This window comes from Anopheles funestus, chromosome 3RL (genome assembly GCF_943734845.2).
Source record: "Anopheles funestus chromosome 3RL, idAnoFuneDA-416_04, whole genome shotgun sequence".
NCBI classification, from domain to species: Eukaryota; Metazoa; Arthropoda; class Insecta; order Diptera; family Culicidae; genus Anopheles; species Anopheles funestus.
In genome coordinates this window covers 19,916,764-19,935,741 of record NC_064599.1, presented here as the reverse complement: position 1 = coordinate 19,935,741, position 18,978 = coordinate 19,916,764, and the positions used below count along the sequence as shown (strand labels likewise).

The 18,978-nt window shown below is 43.1% G+C and overlaps 2 protein-coding genes across 2 annotated transcripts; one reads left to right on the top strand and one right to left on the bottom strand.

The window, feature by feature from the left end:
• Positions 1 to 40: 40 nt before the first annotated feature.
• Positions 41 to 5,043, top strand: LOC125770349 (uncharacterized). The gene is made up of 5 exons (XM_049439812.1): positions 41 to 626; positions 768 to 1,353; positions 1,510 to 1,606; positions 1,692 to 4,424; positions 4,499 to 5,043. Exons 1-5 carry the CDS (start codon positions 551 to 553, stop codon positions 4,625 to 4,627), a joined length of 3,621 nt encoding a protein of 1,206 aa, XP_049295769.1. The 5' UTR covers positions 41 to 550; the 3' UTR covers positions 4,628 to 5,043.
• A 510-nt stretch (positions 5,044 to 5,553) lies between these two features.
• On the bottom strand, positions 5,554 to 7,751 carry LOC125770357 (pyrimidodiazepine synthase-like). Its single transcript, XM_049439827.1, has 4 exons — positions 7,583 to 7,751; positions 6,450 to 7,042; positions 6,257 to 6,378; positions 5,554 to 5,738 (listed from the first exon to the last, which is right to left on the bottom strand). Exons 1-4 carry the CDS (start codon positions 7,608 to 7,610, stop codon positions 5,708 to 5,710), a joined length of 774 nt encoding a protein of 257 aa, XP_049295784.1. The 5' UTR covers positions 7,611 to 7,751; the 3' UTR covers positions 5,554 to 5,707.
• Positions 7,752 to 18,978: the final 11,227 nt, after the last annotated feature.

Here is an 18,978-nt window from a genome sequence, read left to right as displayed (position 1 = left end):
AAAAACGGAAAATTAACTTGTACAAATTCTGCCTTTGTTCTGGTTCATAAATTACCCTTCAATTGTGGGTTATTTACTGGTTATTTAAAAACCGTTCTGTTTTGGTAGTTGGGTATTGGCCCTTCTGAACTGTCAAGCCTGCTGGGCTTTGTGATCCAGCCCGCCGTACTGTATGCACCTTGGCCGTGCCTGTTCCATTACCTTCTGTCAAGGCGCGTTATTTACCAAAAATTTGGAAGGTAGAAAAGTCTGCCTTTCGGCAAGGAAACGTAATCCATTTGGCTTGTGACTAATTCATTTCATCACTCTACTGGTTGTGCGCATGAAAAAGGTTGTTTTTCCACTGGCGAAACCTTAGCAACGCGTAATCGTAGCAGAAGAAAAGTGTGTTGTCATTAACCTTCGCTGTGGAGCGATAGCGACAGCGGCTGTGGTTTTTCCTGCGTAGTTAGCAAGGGTTGGCGTGCCATCTTTGTTTTGGCCCCGTGAAACCTTGAACAGTTGGTGCCCCTTTTCGCTGGTTGTTGGATGCAGCATTCCGGTGCTAAAAATGAGTAAATCGTATGAGCCTCAAATAAAATGGAGGGTCAACGAGGTCGAGGAGCTGATTGCAAGCATGAAAGAGCGTAAGTAGCCAATGACGCCGCAGCGGGGCAGAACAACCCAGTGGTGATTTGGGAAAAAGGGCAAATCTGTCGACGTAACACTCGATAACATGGTGAATGTTTTTTTGTTTGTAATATGTGCCTTTCCGTGTTTTGTTCCAGGAGAACTTTTAACCATATCGGATGGAAAGAAAAGACGTTCGCTAGAAGTGTTTTCGGTGGTTAGAAGTGATCTGCAGCGTAAGGGTATTTTTCGTACCGAGGAACAGATACGCAAGAAGATGAACGAACTGCGAAAGCAGTACTTCGAGGCTAATCGATCCGAGTCGGAAAATCGTTACGAACTGTGTGAACATTACGATGCATTGCACGATCTGTTTACGGATGCGCAGCGTAAGCTGGATAAACGGACAGAACGTTCCAGGACCCGAAGCAAGCGTCGCCATTCGCAAAACGGTCCGGACGTTTCGGCCTCAATTCAATCGAATGTATCGAAATCAAATCGTCGAAGCGTTAGTGGCAGTAGTAGTGTCTGCAGTAGTGCGCACAGTTCGAAGCATAACGGTTACGAGCCAAATCATCATCCACCACAGCAAACACAGCCACAGCAGCAACAGAATGGTGGTGAAGCGATACACAATGGTGGAAGAAGGAATCATTCGTCAGAACAGGTGCTACCCGATAAGTTTCACCTAAAACAATGCGCGTATCAGCCCAACTTGAATAATTCCCTAACTAACTTGTGCAAGTGAGTAATGACCGATAATGTGAAAAAAAATCTTTTGAGAAAAATATGTCGAACGTGCACGGGAAGGGAATGAATCCTTTCGCCGACTCACAATCAACAAACCCACAGCGAGCAACATTCAACCTTCAACAATCAATTTTTCTCACTATTTCTCAGAAACGATCGGTACGCCGATGTGATGTTGCTGGTTTGCAATGACGATGATAGCATTGCAATTCCGGCCCACAGACTCGTGTTGGGAACGTTTAGTCCGGTATGAATTTTCATTACCCTGATACGACCATTTGCGCACGATCGTTTGTGGATTTGGGTTTGATACATATTTCTTTTCGTTTTAGTATTTCGCTAACGTGTTCGAGAAGTTTACATTTGTACCGCCGTCTCCGATCGTCTACGTTGCATTGCCACCAACGGTGACGCGCGCTGCCATGCAGTGCTTGTTGCAGTACATGTACACCGGAGAAGCGATCGTCCACTCGCAAACACTCGACGACGTGATGATGTGCGGTGAGTTTCTTCGGATCAATGGGTTTTCCGCCAAAAAGGCTAACAGCATGTTGAAAAGCCACCAAGGGTTAGTGTCAGTACCGCTGGTTACCGTTACGAAAACGATCAACATGGACTCATCGTTACAAAACGATGCTAGACGGGAAAGTTCTACACCGGTTCCGGCCAACATTGCTACACGTTCTTCACCGCCCACACCGGTACCGGTACCAATGACGATGCGGCCCTACTATGATTCTCAATCTCCGCCCAGGAAAATGGCTCGGCACTATGAACCCTTGCAGCAGCAAACACTCTTTCAGCAGCCCGGATATACGCTAGCGCATCAGTCAAAACGTGAAATGCAACAGTTACAGCAGCATAATTTGCAGCAGGAAATGTATCAAGAGGAGCTGATGGATCAACAACTGATGCAACAGGCACAACGCTCACAAATGCTGCCACAGCGCACGACACAGTTTGCGCGTCAACTGCAGCAATATCAACCGCAACAGATGTCGGACGATCTCTTCCAACCGATGCCGACACTGCGTCCACAGCAACATCTTATGATGCAATCGCTACAGTCGGATATGTTACAGCAACGGCAATTACAACAGCGATATCATCCGATACAGTTACAGCCGCTAGATATGGATCTGCTGCAGCCTCCTCTTCAGACGATGCAAATGCAACGGCAACGTCAGCAGCAAATGATGCCAACACAGCAACGCCCATTGCATTCGTTGCAATCGCAGCCACAATTACAGGACAATATGTACGAACCACAATCGTTGACACTCACCCGACAAACGCAGCCCTTACAGCAGTACGTACAAACACAGCAGTCGCAGCAACCACAGCAACAGCAGGGACAGACACAGTTAAAGCAACAGAATATGACACTGCTACAGCAGCCACAGCGACAAATGGTGCAAATGGCGTCGTCTTCTTCACAACCGCAACTACAGCGGATGCAGTCACAACAGAGTCCGCAGAACCAATATCAATCTGAGCAACAGCTGCAAGATGATGTGCAAGATACAGAACCGCTTTTAGAATCGCAGGAGTTGCTGGAACCACAGCAACCAAGGCAACGCCAACCGCCAGCACAGTTGCAACAGTCGCAGCCACCGTTGACGCAACAAAGGCTTTTGCAACAGAGGCCATCACAACCTCAGTCTAGGAAACCGCAGCAACAGTTGCAAGAGGATCCACTGCCGGAGCGCCTGGAAAGGTTAGAATCCGAAGAGTTGCTACAACCTCAAGAGCCGCCACAACAACCACAACGAACATTGGCTCCACAAACACGGTTGGAGGATGATCTGATGAAACCGCAGGAGCTTCTCGAATCGCAGGAATTGTTAGCACCGGTGAAAGTTCGTCCGACACAGCAACAGCGACAGCCGCTGCAGTTGCAACGAATGCTGCAGCAACGTGTAACACAGCAGCAGAAAATGCAAGATGAGGTTATAAAGCCACAGGAGCTTCTTGAAACGCAAGAACTGCTGGAGCCACAGAAACCACGGCAAGAACGAGAAGCAACGTTGCAACAACAGCAACGTGTTCCACCACAGTCGGAACAAAAGCAACAACAGCAAATTCAACGATCGAAACAGCAACAACAGCCAAAACAACAGAACCAAGAACGTCCGTTGCAGCAACAGAAGGCGCAGGTAAAGGAACCCGTGCATAAAAATGCATGCGAACCGGAACCAGTCGCTAAATCATCGAAGGATAGGATTTCACAGCCAATGCTAAACGATTCTCTAGCGAATCACGATGAGAACGCACCGGAAGAAGCAAACGAAACGACGAAAGAAGCTGAAAGTGAAACCCAGCACGATAAGTCGCTGGACGAAAGTGTGCACACGAGAAGTGATAGTGAAATAGAATTTCTAGAAAAACCGAGAAAAAATAGTATATTCGAAGAGTTTCCGGACCACCGGAAGTTCGACGATCACGAGCAGCGCAAAAAGGACTTTATAAAGGAGTATGAAGAGCAAATGAAAAACTCTCACCAGCCGCCACTAGTGGAAACGCCCGAATCGTCACCCTCGGTGCCTCCAGTGTCTCCCAAGTCGCCGATAGTTGCGCGTTACAGATCAAAATCCCCACTGCCATCGACGGTTACAATGCAGCGGCGCAAACCGTGTTCGCAAAGGCTTGCACCCTCGCCCAAGCCGGATATTATCGAAGCGTTGGACAGCATGGTTACTCTTACGTCCGATGAGTCGATGATGGAAATTATCACGAAATCACCGGAATCGCAAACATCGCACTTTAGCACACGCTCCCACAGCCCCGACAGTCAGGCGAAGATAAATGCACTGATTGAGCATATGGGCATCCCGGATACGGATACAGCGATCTTCGTGAACAGCTCGATGGATTCGGAAACTTGTGCCGATCTGGACGATGATAGTAACGATCACCAGGAAGGAACTCCGCTCGATCAGCTCGTTTCTTCACGCTTGAATTGTCAGCTTTGCTACGAATCGTTCACCACCCCGCCCGAATGGGTGCAGCACGTGTCCGGACACTGTATCGTGGATCAGGGATTGTTAAAGCGGCGACGAATTTCGGTATAATTATATTTGTCTTGTATTGTGGTAGAACGATTTGAAAATTTTAGTTACACCCGTTTTACTGTTTCCAGAACGATGACGACAGCGATAATGATAGCGAATATTTCCGATGTGACATGTGCTCGTCCTATTTCATATTGGCACAGGACTGGCAAAACCACGTAGCAAACCATGAAGCGGAAGCCCATGAGGATGTTTAGGATGCGTTACGCACGAATCATCTGATCACCATAGGAATTTTTTTAAATGTACGAAAGTAGCGTTACACCGCCCTGGCAAACCAGAAAGAATGATTCACCAACGGTCGCTTCTGCCAGAAGATGGTTTGCCAGGGTTGGGTGTATAGCTCTTTCTAAAAAATTTATTCTTTCTAATAATGTTTAATCAAAACTATGTAAAGTAGGCGCTGATGGAAGAAGCTATTAGCTATGATCACTAGGATACAAACTAATTCTTATTGCTCCGTGAAAAGGCCGCGTCGTGTAGCCAATTAAATTGATTAAATTAGCAACAACAGAATATACACGCGCGCAGTACACAGAAAAGATCTAATGTAAAACTTGGCGAAAAATGTCTAGAAATATAGTTTTCTTTTTTATCTTCATGATTCTGAAAAGCTATGCGTAAAACAACGATCAATGTTGAAAGAAACTCATTTAACGCGAGGGAAGTCGTGGGACATAACTAAGTAACAAAACAAAATGTTATACTATTTTGAATAATAGTTCTTTTCAAGCTGTTTTACTTGTATTGTTTTATTTTTGCTGCAAAATTGAGCCTTGATTGACTTGCTGAAAACAGCAGTTGAGTGGCCATGTCCATACATGGTCCAAAACCAAGCTACAGTCATCTTGGGAATGACCGTGTGACCCGTTTGTTTTTCTTTTGAACCGGCTGCGGACCAAAACAAAGAACCAACACACACACACACACATCTACACAGCAATACAAACTGACAACAAAGCCCAACGGGTGCGTCTGTCATTTACTGATGCTGTCAAAATTATTCTTTTTTCAACATTTATTTCAAATTAGGAAAAAACCGTTTTCTGATCATCTCGCAGTTATCAGTTTTACCATTCCGAAATGACTCAACTAGCAATAGTAATTATATCGAACACAAAGATATGTTGTCATTGAATAAGAAGTTTGATTAAATATCATTATTGGTAAGCTTGCTCAGTCAAATACAGCTTAAAATGATCGTTTTATATGAATTCCAAACATCCAACGGTTGCATCTCCGTCGATTGCAATCGATCTCCTTTGTGTCGTCGGGTGTTATTCCAAACGTGGTTTTTTGGCATCATTTCTGAAAAAACAATGAAGTACGATCGTTAGCCGAGAATGGTTGGATGGAGATCATTATGTCATCAGGGCACATACAGTGGTGAATCCAGTTTCCATATCTACAACACTTGTTAGAGCACGGAAGCTTTAACGTAGCCAGACATGTGTTAACAACATTTATGCACACAACAAACACAAACACGTGGTTTAGTTACAACCCGAGCCGCCGGTACTGGAAGAAAGTTCCTCACCCATGATTAGTTATATGCTTTCAAATTTGAATTTATTTCCATTTACAAATGATTTCAAATCCATGTATCTTTTTTTTTAACGGCATTTGGATGGAAATGTCCGCCCAATTTAATCGCACGTGGTTAGTTATACACTGGTTACCGGGCCTAAACTTTAAGTGTGACCACGAATAGTGATGTGTGTGGTGCAGCTTACAGAGTTGCTCGTTGCGTACTACTCAGTATTAGATGCATGGGTGTAAGAGAGAGCATTAAATGCTATCGGTTGTAAGGAATGAATATTGCTTACGACAGGATATCGTAGTTATTTTCACCATTCTTACGGCTCTGCAGATATTTCGTGTGGACTTCGGTGGAAATAAACGATTGCTTAACGGCTTCATCTTTTTCCATCAGGTCTCGCCATTGTAGCTGCAAATGTGAACAGACCGTGAGCATTAGTTTCAAAACGACAATTTGTCGGATGGTTGTAATTTGCCTACCAGCTGACCGAACCGTTCCTTGTCCAGCTCATACTTATCACCGAGGGCAAACTTCAACAGATCGACCCGCTCGCACCACGGCCAAATCATGTAATCGATCATGCCCGGTTTATCACCACCGAAGTACGGAGTGCCCCGCGCCTTCAGTTCTTTCTCGAAGATGTCTAGCCCGGCGCCGAACTCGGTGATCGCACCCGGTGGAATGCCATCGGTTGAGAACAGGATGCGATAGTACGGTGCAATAACGGCACCGTTGAACCGTTCGATCAAAATACGATCCTGAGCTTTCTGGAATGGATCCGACGGGTAGAGTTTGCGCTGCTGCGCTGAGTACGCTTCCTCGATGTAGTCCGACAGTACCAACGATTCGAAGAGCGTTACGCCTTCCTTGCCGGGAATCTCCAGTGCCGGTACCTTGCCGACCGGATTCTTCTCTAGGTACCATTCGGGCTTTTCGGATAAATTAATGTAGATCGCATGGTAAGGAATCTTCTTGGCGTCCAACATTAAGTGAACGCGCTGAGCATAGGGACAGAATCGCATCGAGTACAGGCGCAGTTTACCATCGTTCGGTAGCTCTGGTGGTGTAGAGCCTAAAACAAAAATAGAAAGAGCAGATAAGAAAGTTGAATGTGAAGAGAGATTTTCTATTCAAGTGTGTCATTGAGTAATGCCGTTTCCAGCAATGATCTATCACATAACTCATTAAGTATTTAAACAGACAAGGAACCGTATCGATTGATAAGATAGTACCGAGCAGCAAACATATGAGATATGGATTCCGAAGAAGCTTCTTCCGCTATCGATCGATATCTTGTACCTGTAGCAAGAAAAGGACAACCAAGCCGTAATCGATCACCAGAAACTTCGACCCGGGGCTTTGGACTTTATAATCTCAACCGATAGGCAGCAGTTCTGTTTCATCAAACTCAGCATGCCACGATCTTAGCTCGTGCTTCGTTTTATGACGCCGGTCAAAATTACTGCATCATCGATGCCCACAAGTGATGACATCAGCGACGGGGATGTTAAAAATATCCCACCTAAGCAACACCGCCTACTTTGCCGAAACCGAACAAAAACACACAATCTTTCTTAACACAAGCATGCTAACATTAACGCCCTTTACTTACCTTTCGCAAGATGCTTTCCGTTGCTCATGGTTATGGTTTCGTGAGTAAAATTAATGAAGCCGGCTAACAACGAAATGGTTCCACTGGTCAACAAAGAGATGGCAGCTTATTATATGTTGCACTGGAATTACAATGGCTTTTATCTGGAACCGCTAATGTGCAGATTGGGCGGTACCCCAAGCAAAAAGTTTCGACTTGTCAAGAGCAAATGACAGAACGTCTCCCTCTAAAAAATATTCCGTGCCTGCTCGCACTGACACTGAGCGAAAGACGGTCAGAAAGCTCGAGTCGAGTCTGATGAGTTTTCTCATGCTGTTCGCTTCTCTTGGGTTATGCCCTCTTGCTCGTACTCACGCTCGTTCTACCGTCGATACAAAAGTGTACAATCCGCGCGGTTGTCAGACTGCTCCAAACACCAACAAATGCATTGGTTTACAACAACAAATCGAAGCTACCCGAATTGTTCGCGGGATCGTATACAGAATCGCTGATGAATCGCTGTACATTTGTTTTCTTAATTTTTATCATTATTATTAACATAATTATTATTACATATTATGAGAGGCGAATGCACAAAGGCATCACACAAAAATAAAACAACAGCTCATGCTCATGTGTTGCTGTTGCTGTTTTCTACCACGATTTTGTTATGAGCTAATAGACGTTTTGGGCGTTAGAATCCGATTTGATTATACGACCGTGAAATAAAGAACCACCAAAGTACTAGTTCGTCATATGCTCACACTGCAGAATTATCCCAACATTTGTATCATGTGTGTACGTCGTATCATATGAATGGAAGCATATGCATGGTGATCCCAATGATTCAAACGATATTTTTATCTTAAGGAATGTATGCATGGCTTGTCGTTCAGACCCATCGTCAAATGATCAACCGATGAAATAATGCGCAAACTATGTGTGACAAGATGTTCTGACGAACGTACCACAGCTTCTCACGGTTGTGGAATAATAGTCATAATCGACTGAACAATAAAAATAAAACAACATTGGAATTGATTGTGAATTGGAATAATAACACACAGCTATTTTGTGTTAATGTAGCTCTTTTTAAGTTTTATAACACATTTTGGAACACGTTACAGCTTTCTTCATGTTTTGAAAGATAAACAGCTCTATCAATTTAATATGAATAACAATTCTGTTTGCATTTCTCTTAATACAAATCGATTGCGTGGCCGATGTTCCGCGAAGCATTCTTCTAATGCTTGTCTTTACCAGCCAGAGATGCTGATCACAACATTTCATTTGCCATCGATCCTTTCATTCAAATGCTTATTGCATTGGATTGCATTGCACCAGCTAAGCCCGTGGCTAAACTGTTTCTGTATGATGCGACCGTAGCGACACTTCCTGGAAAACTAATATTAAGTGCAAAACATATCACAACACAGCTGAACGTAACACATGGAACATTCTCTATCGTTCCCTTGTTACCAGCAATCGATGCCGTGCGAAAGATGCTCAGACACTTTAAATAAAAGGCGCGTGTAGAAATTGAAACGCAATGAAACATTTAACAGTAAACTGTACATGAACGTACTTCGCGACATCTGTAATGAACCTATTCGGTATCAAGCAAGAGCCAAAAATATGTACGATTGATTGTACGAATGTTCTGGTATGGCTTTGCATATTAGATGTCACGAAAGGCTACGAAAAAAGGTATGTTTATTTTAACAACAAACCCATACATAATTCAACAAATATCATTGTAAAATCCTCAAAATAAAGCTACGTAAAAACGGTCCGTGTGCGAGGATCACCATTCTATGTTCAAAAATAAAAACACTCGTACAAAATACACCAACCTAAAAAACATTATCGCTCAGATCAGCGCACAACATTTTGATGCATCGCGCATGAACCATCACCAACAATAGAACCATAACAGAACAACTGATGGTACTTCGTTCGAGGCACTGCACGTAGAACAAAACCTGGTCCGTATCAATCCTTTTGGCGCCAAATTGTTGGTACCATCGGTTCGCGGACGCCTGAAACACCACCTCCAAATGTAAGTCTGGGATCGATTCCCGATATTTCCTACCATTACTATCTTTACAGAAAACACACATGGGCGAGCTGGCAATATCACTCCAGTATATGACTATCATACTTACCCTTGCGCACATGACGCGAGGATACCCTAACCTTGAAATAATAGTACGGTCTAAATCCTATACCACTAGTCAAAACGAAACAAACCGACAAGCCACAGGCAGAACGAACGAACGAACGCGATGCAAGACACACCAGCGCAGAACAGAACTCGCGAATCGAACAAATACTAGAATTAGCAGGAGCAAGCAAGAGAAAAAAAAAGACGGTCGATCGCCACACATAAAAAAAATAATGTGGCAACGGCTGTGACAAGCTTTTTTGCTTTAATTTTGAAATTGAGCTTTTTGCTAGACATCCGCACGATGACAGCAAAAATCCTGCAGTCCTCCTGCTGTTTGGACGAGACTGACTGATTGTCGGAACAAATAGCGGAAAACGTTTCGGTATACGAAATATAGGTCGAAATTTATGCCGAAGTTCATTCAAAACGTCCGATTGGGTACGTACCCAATCGGACGTTTTGAATGAACTTCGGCATAAATTTCGACCTATATTTCGTATACCGAAACGTTTTCCGCTATTTGTTCCGACAATCAGTCAGTCTCGTCCAAACAGCAGGAGGACTGCAGGATTTTTGCTGTCATCGTGCGGATGTCTAGCAAAAAGCTCAATTTCAAAATTAAAGCAAAAAAGCTTGTCACAGCCGTTGCCACATTATTTTTTTTATGTGTGGCGATCGACCGTCTTTTTTTTTCTCTTGCTTGCTCCTGCTAATTCTAGTATTTGTTCGATTCGCGAGTTCTGTTCTGCGCTGGTGTGTCTTGCATCGCGTTCGTTCGTTCGTTCTGCCTGTGGCTTGTCGGTTTGTTTCGTTTTGACTAGTGGTATAGGATTTAGACCGTACTATTATTTCAAGGTTAGGGTATCCTCGCGTCATGTGCGCAAGGGTAAGTATGATAGTCATATACTGGAGTGATATTGCCAGCTCGCCCATGTGTGTTTTCTGTAAAGATAGTAATGGTAGGAAATATCGGGAATCGATCCCAGACTTACATTTGGAGGTGGTGTTTCAGGCGTCCGCGAACCGATGGTACCAACAATTTGGCGCCAAAAGGATTGATACGGACCAGGTTTTGTTCTACGTGCAGTGCCTCGAACGAAGTACCATCAGTTGTTCTGTTATGGTTCTATTGTTGGTGATGGTTCATGCGCGATGCATCAAAATGTTGTGCGCTGATCTGAGCGATAATGTTTTTTAGGTTGGTGTATTTTGTACGAGTGTTTTTATTTTTGAACATAGAATGGTGATCCTCGCACACGGACCGTTTTTACGTAGCTTTATTTTGAGGATTTTACAATGATATTTGTTGAATTATGTATGGGTTTGTTGTTAAAATAAACATACCTTTTTTCGTAGCCTTTCGTGACATCTAATATGCAAAGCCATACCAGAACATTCGTACAATCAATCGTACATATTTTTGGCTCTTGCTTGATACCGAATAGGTTCATTACAGATGTCGCGAAGTACGTTCATGTACAGTTTACTGTTAAATGTTTCATTGCGTTTCAATTTCTACACGCGCCTTTTATTTAAAGTGTCTGAGCATCTTTCGCACGGCATCGATTGCTGGTAACAAGGGAACGATAGAGAATGTTCCATGTGTTACGTTCAGCTGTGTTGTGATATGTTTTGCACTTAATATTAGTTTTCCAGGAAGTGTCGCTACGGTCGCATCATACAGAAACAGTTTAGCCACGGGCTTAGCTGGTGCAATGCAATCCAATGCAATAAGCATTTGAATGAAAGGATCGATGGCAAATGAAATGTTGTGATCAGCATCTCTGGCTGGTAAAGACAAGCATTAGAAGAATGCTTCGCGGAACATCGGCCACGCAATCGATTTGTATTAAGAGAAATGCAAACAGAATTGTTATTCATATTAAATTGATAGAGCTGTTTATCTTTCAAAACATGAAGAAAGCTGTAACGTGTTCCAAAATGTGTTATAAAACTTAAAAAGAGCTACATTAACACAAAATAGCTGTGTGTTATTATTCCAATTCACAATCAATTCCAATGTTGTTTTATTTTTATTGTTCAGTCGATTATGACTATTATTCCACAACCGTGAGAAGCTGTGGTACGTTCGTCAGAACATCTTGTCACACATAGTTTGCGCATTATTTCATCGGTTGATCATTTGACGATGGGTCTGAACGACAAGCCATGCATACATTCCTTAAGATAAAAATATCGTTTGAATCATTGGGATCACCATGCATATGCTTCCATTCATATGATACGACGTACACACATGATACAAATGTTGGGATAATTCTGCAGTGTGAGCATATGACGAACTAGTACTTTGGTGGTTCTTTATTTCACGGTCGTATAATCAAATCGGATTCTAACGCCCAAAACGTCTATTAGCTCATAACAAAATCGTGGTAGAAAACAGCAACAGCAACACATGAGCATGAGCTGTTGTTTTATTTTTGTGTGATGCCTTTGTGCATTCGCCTCTCATAATATGTAATAATAATTATGTTAATAATAATGATAAAAATTAAGAAAACAAATGTACAGCGATTCATCAGCGATTCTGTATACGATCCCGCGAACAATTCGGGTAGCTTCGATTTGTTGTTGTAAACCAATGCATTTGTTGGTGTTTGGAGCAGTCTGACAACCGCGCGGATTGTACACTTTTGTATCGACGGTAGAACGAGCGTGAGTACGAGCAAGAGGGCATAACCCAAGAGAAGCGAACAGCATGAGAAAACTCATCAGACTCGACTCGAGCTTTCTGACCGTCTTTCGCTCAGTGTCAGTGCGAGCAGGCACGGAATATTTTTTAGAGGGAGACGTTCTGTCATTTGCTCTTGACAAGTCGAAACTTTTTGCTTGGGGTACACGGCTAGCTACAAACTGACAGCAAATTTGACATTTGTTAGCAATACAAATCGCAACATATGCTCACAGCATACTACAGTGCCTGCCACATTTTTGTCGGCAAAAAGATTGATATTTATATTTCTTTTATGAGGTAAGGAAACGGTAAGCAGGATGTTGAATTTACGGCTAAAGTCTGAAACACGACCCCCCCCACTCACGGGCACTCATTTGAGTGACTTTTTTTCGTGCAGGGTGGTTCGAAATCGGTTGCGTATTTTTTTAATTATGTTTCGAGGTACAGACACCTGAGGGCATGGCCGTCGAAGAAGAAAATGTAGCAATTGGTGCCATCTATCGACCACAGGTCAAAGATTGGCGATCCGTTGGATCTTTCGCGAATAGCTCCGGCCACAGACATGGTAGCGATTAGTGGTGCATGGACGAAATGTAGCCACAAGTGCCATTTAGCCATGGCCAGAAGAAAGTTTGGCGATATCTTGGATACCGGCGGAGCTATGGGGCAAAGTTGGGCCAAAAATGAGGAAAATTTTACGGTTTCACAAACAGCGTATGGAACTTGGTTCCTCGATGAATAAATCACTTTTCACTATGCGAAAACCTCCTTACAATTTAATAGTAATTGTAAAAAAAAATCAAATTCAGGCCACAATGCATAGTCTCCGAACCACCCTGTACGAAAAATTGACACGCAGATGAGTGACCGTGAGTGGGGGGGGGTCGTGTTTCAGACTTTAGCCGAATTTACTAACGATGTGCTATTATGTTAAATATGTTAAAAGGATACATAAAAAATTACAATACACAAAACAACACTTTGAATTCGCCACGAGTTATAGCAATTCTATAAATTTGCCAATCTCCTATAGGCTATAGCTTTAGTTTTTTTTTGGGAAATTTAGCAAAATTTATAAATGTGATATATTTTCATGCAAATTTGTTGCAATATGTTTCTTTTCACTCAAATAATGCTTTAAATTAAAAAAATAATAAAAAATAACAATGTAATACGGATGTATTACGGAAGATTTAACTTTTCGGAAGGAGGCTTTGGTAGCCTAATAACAAGACGGAAGGTATAACGGAAGAACGGAAGACAAAAAGGAAGAACGGAAGAACGGAAGAACGGAAGATGTTGCTTGTACAACGATCCAATAACGAATATCTTTATTCAGCATGACAGTTGCGCAGCACACTGTCATGTCCAATGGTCATAATTCACTCTGACATTTCGAAAGCTCTTCACAATGATACCGGTTGCGGACCTGACACTACAGTATATTACAGCTCGGCTATCCTGACTTAGGATTGACCTCAATTCTACTTGACTACATACCTAATCATATTTACGTATTAGTGGCCCACTTCCTAAGCTTATCAACTTCTAGAACGCCATCATAGGCCATTTGTGTATGTTGACATCCCTCAACATCTCTAACGACATAGCGGTCATGAGGAAGAATTTTGTGAATTATATAAGGGCCGCGAAACCTACAGTTAAGCTTTTTGTTGACACCGCTTGTGTCTGTATATTTGATAGCTACTAGATCTCCTACGTTGAATTTAGGAGCTGGCTTGTTCCTATCGGCTAAGTATTGCTCATTTCGATTTTGCGATATTTCGATATTTTCCTGTGCTTCGGAACGGAGACGATTAAGGTCTCGACTAACGTCTTCTGTTTTGGACTCAAGAAATTCACGCAATTCATCCAAGACCCAACCCCGCTGCTCGACCCCGAAGAGTAGAATGGACGGTAGGAAGCCCGTGGAACTATGGACCGTATTATTAAGAGCGTATTCGGCAGATCGTAAATGCGAACTCCAATCAGAGTAGTCGGTGAGCTCAGACAGTTTGCTTAGTATAGGACGGAGTACACGATTAACGCGTTCGACCTGACCATTCGCTTGGGGAGAGGCTGTAGCATTAAGTACATGGGAGATATTGTGAGACTCTAGAAATTCTTTAAAAAGATTCGAAGTAAAACACGTTGCTCGATCACTAATGATCCGTTTTGGTCGACTGTAGTATGTCATATACTGATTGAGTGCGTCACATACCTCGTTAGTGTTAGTTGTAGCAGTAGCATATAATTTCGTAAATTTAGTAAAAGAATCTATAATGACCAAAACATATTTCTTGCGAGACCCAGTACAGGGCAATGGACCCAGATGGTCCAAGTGTATAGTGTCAAAAGGCAGCGGTACTTTTGGGATGCTAAATAGGTTACGATTATTTATCCTAGAGGGGGCTGAATATACAATACATTTTATACAATTTTTAATAAAGTTCTCAATCTTAACTGTCATTTGAGGAAACCAATAATGCTGACGAATAGTGTGAAAGGTCTTAGTAGTTGCGAGATGACCAATCTTTTCATGGTTGTGTCGTATGACGTTATCTACCATTTCACGAGGTACATACAATTGGAGGGGATAGAGGGGAGACTGATGATAAACAAGACCATCTTGCAAGACGAATCCATTAACAGGACCGACTTCGAGTTTTCGTTTTAAAGAGTCAATGGAAGGATCTCTTGATTGAGCTACCTGAAGTTGAAAGTCAAGGTCTAATTCGCTAATTGCACCTACTGCTTCAGTTCGGCTTAATGCATCCACGTGAGCCATAGAAGTTCCGGAACGATAATGAATGGTGTAATCATAGTTTTCCAGAAAAAGAGACCATCGAGCAATTTTTGCAGATCCATTACGGTTCTTTAGGGTCTCGACCAATGAATTACAATCTGTGAATATCTTCAAAGGGAGCCCGTGAACGTAGGTATGGAATCTCTTAAGTGCATAGATAACGGAGAGCGTTTCTAGCTCATAACTATGCAGCTTCGCTTCTTCTTTCGAGGTTGTTTTCGAGAAATAGGCGATAGGATGAAGTTTCTTGTCGTCCTGCCTCTGCAACAATACTGCTCCAAATCCGAATGAGCTTGCATCACAGTGAAGTTCGGTTTCCCTTTTTGGGTTAAAAATGGCAAGTACAGGAGATTGAATGAGTCTCTCGCGGAGAGTTTCAAAAGCCTCACGACAATTAGCATCAAAGCTAAAGACGGCATCCTTCTGTAGTAACTGAGTAAGGGGTTTAGCAATGCAGGAAAAAGACGGAACAAAACGTCGAAAGTAAGAGAATAAACCCAAGCATCTTCTAAGTTGTTTCACATTTAAAGGCATTGGGTAGTTTCGTAAGGCTTTAATATGCCGGTCACTAGGTCGGATACCAGAGGCGCTCGCCTTATATCCTAGATAATCCAACTCCTCATGCGCAAACCTACACTTATCCACCCGTAGTTCTAGGCCAGACTGTTTGATTCTCCTCAGAACAGATTGGAGGGTTTCCAGGTGGGACTGAAGATCGGCGGAAGCAATAATTATATCGTCCAAGTAGACCACTAGTTTTTCATCATCAATAAATTCGCGGAAGATTGAATTAATGAAACGCTGGAATTCGGAAGGAGCGTTTTTAAGGCCAAAAGGCATTTTTGTATATTCGTACTGACCGTCAGGGGTAACAAAGGAAGTGTAAGGAATGGAAGATTCTTCCATCTGTACCTGATGGAATCCGCTTTTCAAATCCAACAAGCTGAAGAACTTTTTGTTACTGAGATGCTCTAAGCAAGTCTCGATCAACGGAAGAGGGTAGTTGTCCCTTACAGTAATCTTATTTAGCGGTCGATAGTCCACGCACATCCGTATCTCTCCACTCTTTTTCCTAACGAGCACCAGGGCAGACGCATAAGGGGAATTACTTGGTCTGATGACTTCCTCTTCGAGTAATTTGGATACGATTTCCTTAACTTGGTTCCGCTCTCCATAAGAGAGTCGACGGGGTTTAGTAAAAATAGGGGTCTGATGAGTGAGGTTGATCTTCATCTTATGATTTATTAACTGAGTGCATTGAATAGAATTGTCGAGATAATTTTCCTTAATGATTGATAGGACAATAGCGGAATGCCTGGAAGATAATGTGGGGCCAACATCAAGCTCAATTTCCGATTCATAAACGTCAATAGCAGAAATTTCATTGGTTGCTACATCTAGTGAATCCTGGTTCTGGGTTTCAATTTCCCCCCGAGGGGGCTGCGTAAGAGAGACGTAATTCTTAGAGTACGTAAGACTGACGTTAAACGAAGGGAGTATATCTCTACCAATAATTATTGGCCAGGCCATAGAGTTCTCGGGTAATATAATAAATGAATGATTGAGGATCACCTCCTTAAATTTTATACGGCACGTTACTTGACCACGAGTATAAAGTCGGGAGTTCCCAAGGCCACGAAATCGAGAAGGGGCTAACGTAGCCAGGAGTCCAACTGGAACTATGGATTCATTTATAAAACTTACAGAACTACCTGTATCAAATAGAGATTGTATTCCTTTTACTACCACAACCGGTTTTCCTAACTTGAGAAAAGAAACACTCACCTCTTGTAATTCATCTAATGCCAGAGTTTCATTATCATCACCCGCAATACGAGCAATTGGATCCGGATGAGCAGCAGCATTCGCGACCTTCTTTGGGCAATTTTTGTAGTTATGCCCCATCTGGAAACACGTGAAGCATGCCCCCGGTGGTCGGTTGGGGCGAGAACAGGCACTCTTAAGATGTCCAAACTCCGAGCAGTTGTAACATCGAATGATGTTCTGCGTTGCTCCTCGATTGGTCGAAACAGGAACTTTCTCCGGAATTGAAGATGATGTCGTCGTCGGCTTGGGGACTCTTCTGGACCGAATAGTCTCGAATTTCTTAAGCATAGGCTTCAGATCTTCCACGTTGTTTGCCATGAATCGCATCCCAGCAGTAAGAGATGGGCTATCCAGACCATCAAGGATAATGTTGATCAATTCAGGTTCCGGGATGGGGGCTCGGCTGGCAATACGTTGCATATCCAACACATAACGTAAGGCGGTCTCCTTTGGGGAGAGACGACGGGATCGTAATTGTCGAAGAACGGCTTCAACCGTTGGCGGCACACTCAAGGTTGAGATGAGTTCTTCCTTTAACTGTTCCAGGGTAAGGGCACGAGATGACTGGGCAACGATAGCCGCAGATCCTTTAAGCAGCCGACGAGCATGAACAAATTTATCAGCATCCTTCACACGATGTAGGGAGAAAGTATAATCGAGGTCATCCAACCATTGGATGATACATCTGTCGTCGTCTCCCGTGAAGGGTTCGATTGTTTTATCGAGCTTTAAGTCAGCAATCGGTGGTGAAGCACATTCAGCCTGGTGTTCCAAAGCCTGAATCTTACGGCGCAAATCCACTAACTCCAATTGTTGCTGCAATCTGCGAATTTCGTCATCGTAAGTAGCCTGGGTGCATTTGTTAGTCGGGTTACGTTCTTTGGCCGCACTATCAACACGCTCCGCTTCGGTAGCGTCCAACATGGCAGCACCGCTTGAAGCGTCCAAAATGGCGACATCACGCTTCGCGAGTATGGCACTCGAGGCGTCCAAAATGGCGGCATCGCGCTTCGCAAGTGTGGCACTCGAGGCGTCCAAAATGGCGGCATCGCGCTTCACGGGTGTAGCACTCGAAGCGTCCAAAATGGCGGACAGGCACGTGGTAGGAGCATCGGTCAAAGGCGCTTCGGAAGCTGGTTCCTCGTCTGGTATCGGTGTGGCGTCAATTCCCATAATTTCAGCAAACAATCTCCGGATCTGGGCAACGGTAGCGGAAGGGGGAACCGCAATCCCCGCATCCGACAGAACGCCCAACATTTCATCACGGCCAGGCATGATCTAAACCAAGATGACACAACGGCAGCACGGGGCGAATCCCACTTCTGAGATGTAATACGGATGTATTACGGAAGATTTAACTTTTCGGAAGGAGGCTTTGGTAGCCTAATAACAAGACGGAAGGTATAACGGAAGAACGGAAGACAAAAAGGAAGAACGGAAGAACGGAAGAACGGAAGATGTTGCTTGTACAACGATCCAATAACGAATATCTTTATTCAGCATGACAGTTGCGCAGCACACTGTCATGTCCAATGGTCATAATTCACTCTGACATTTCGAAAGCTCTTCACAATGATACCGGTTGCGGACCTGACACTACAGTATATTACAACAAAAAAAATTTTAAAAAATTTTCAACTCAAAAATTTCATAAGGCTTACCCCTTACGTTTTTTTTTGGGAAATTTTGCTAAAAAAATTAAATTGATTTATTTTAATGCCAATTGGTTGCAATGTGTTTCTTTTCACTCAAGTAATGCTTTAAATAAAAAAAAGAAAAATAATAAAAAAATAAAAAAAATCGAAAAACTAAGGCTCATTTTTGCACCAAGTTTTGCCTATAACTCGGTCGGTATCCAACGGATCGCCAAACTTTAACCTGTAGTCGATAGATGGCACTAATGGCTACATTTTCTTCTTGGA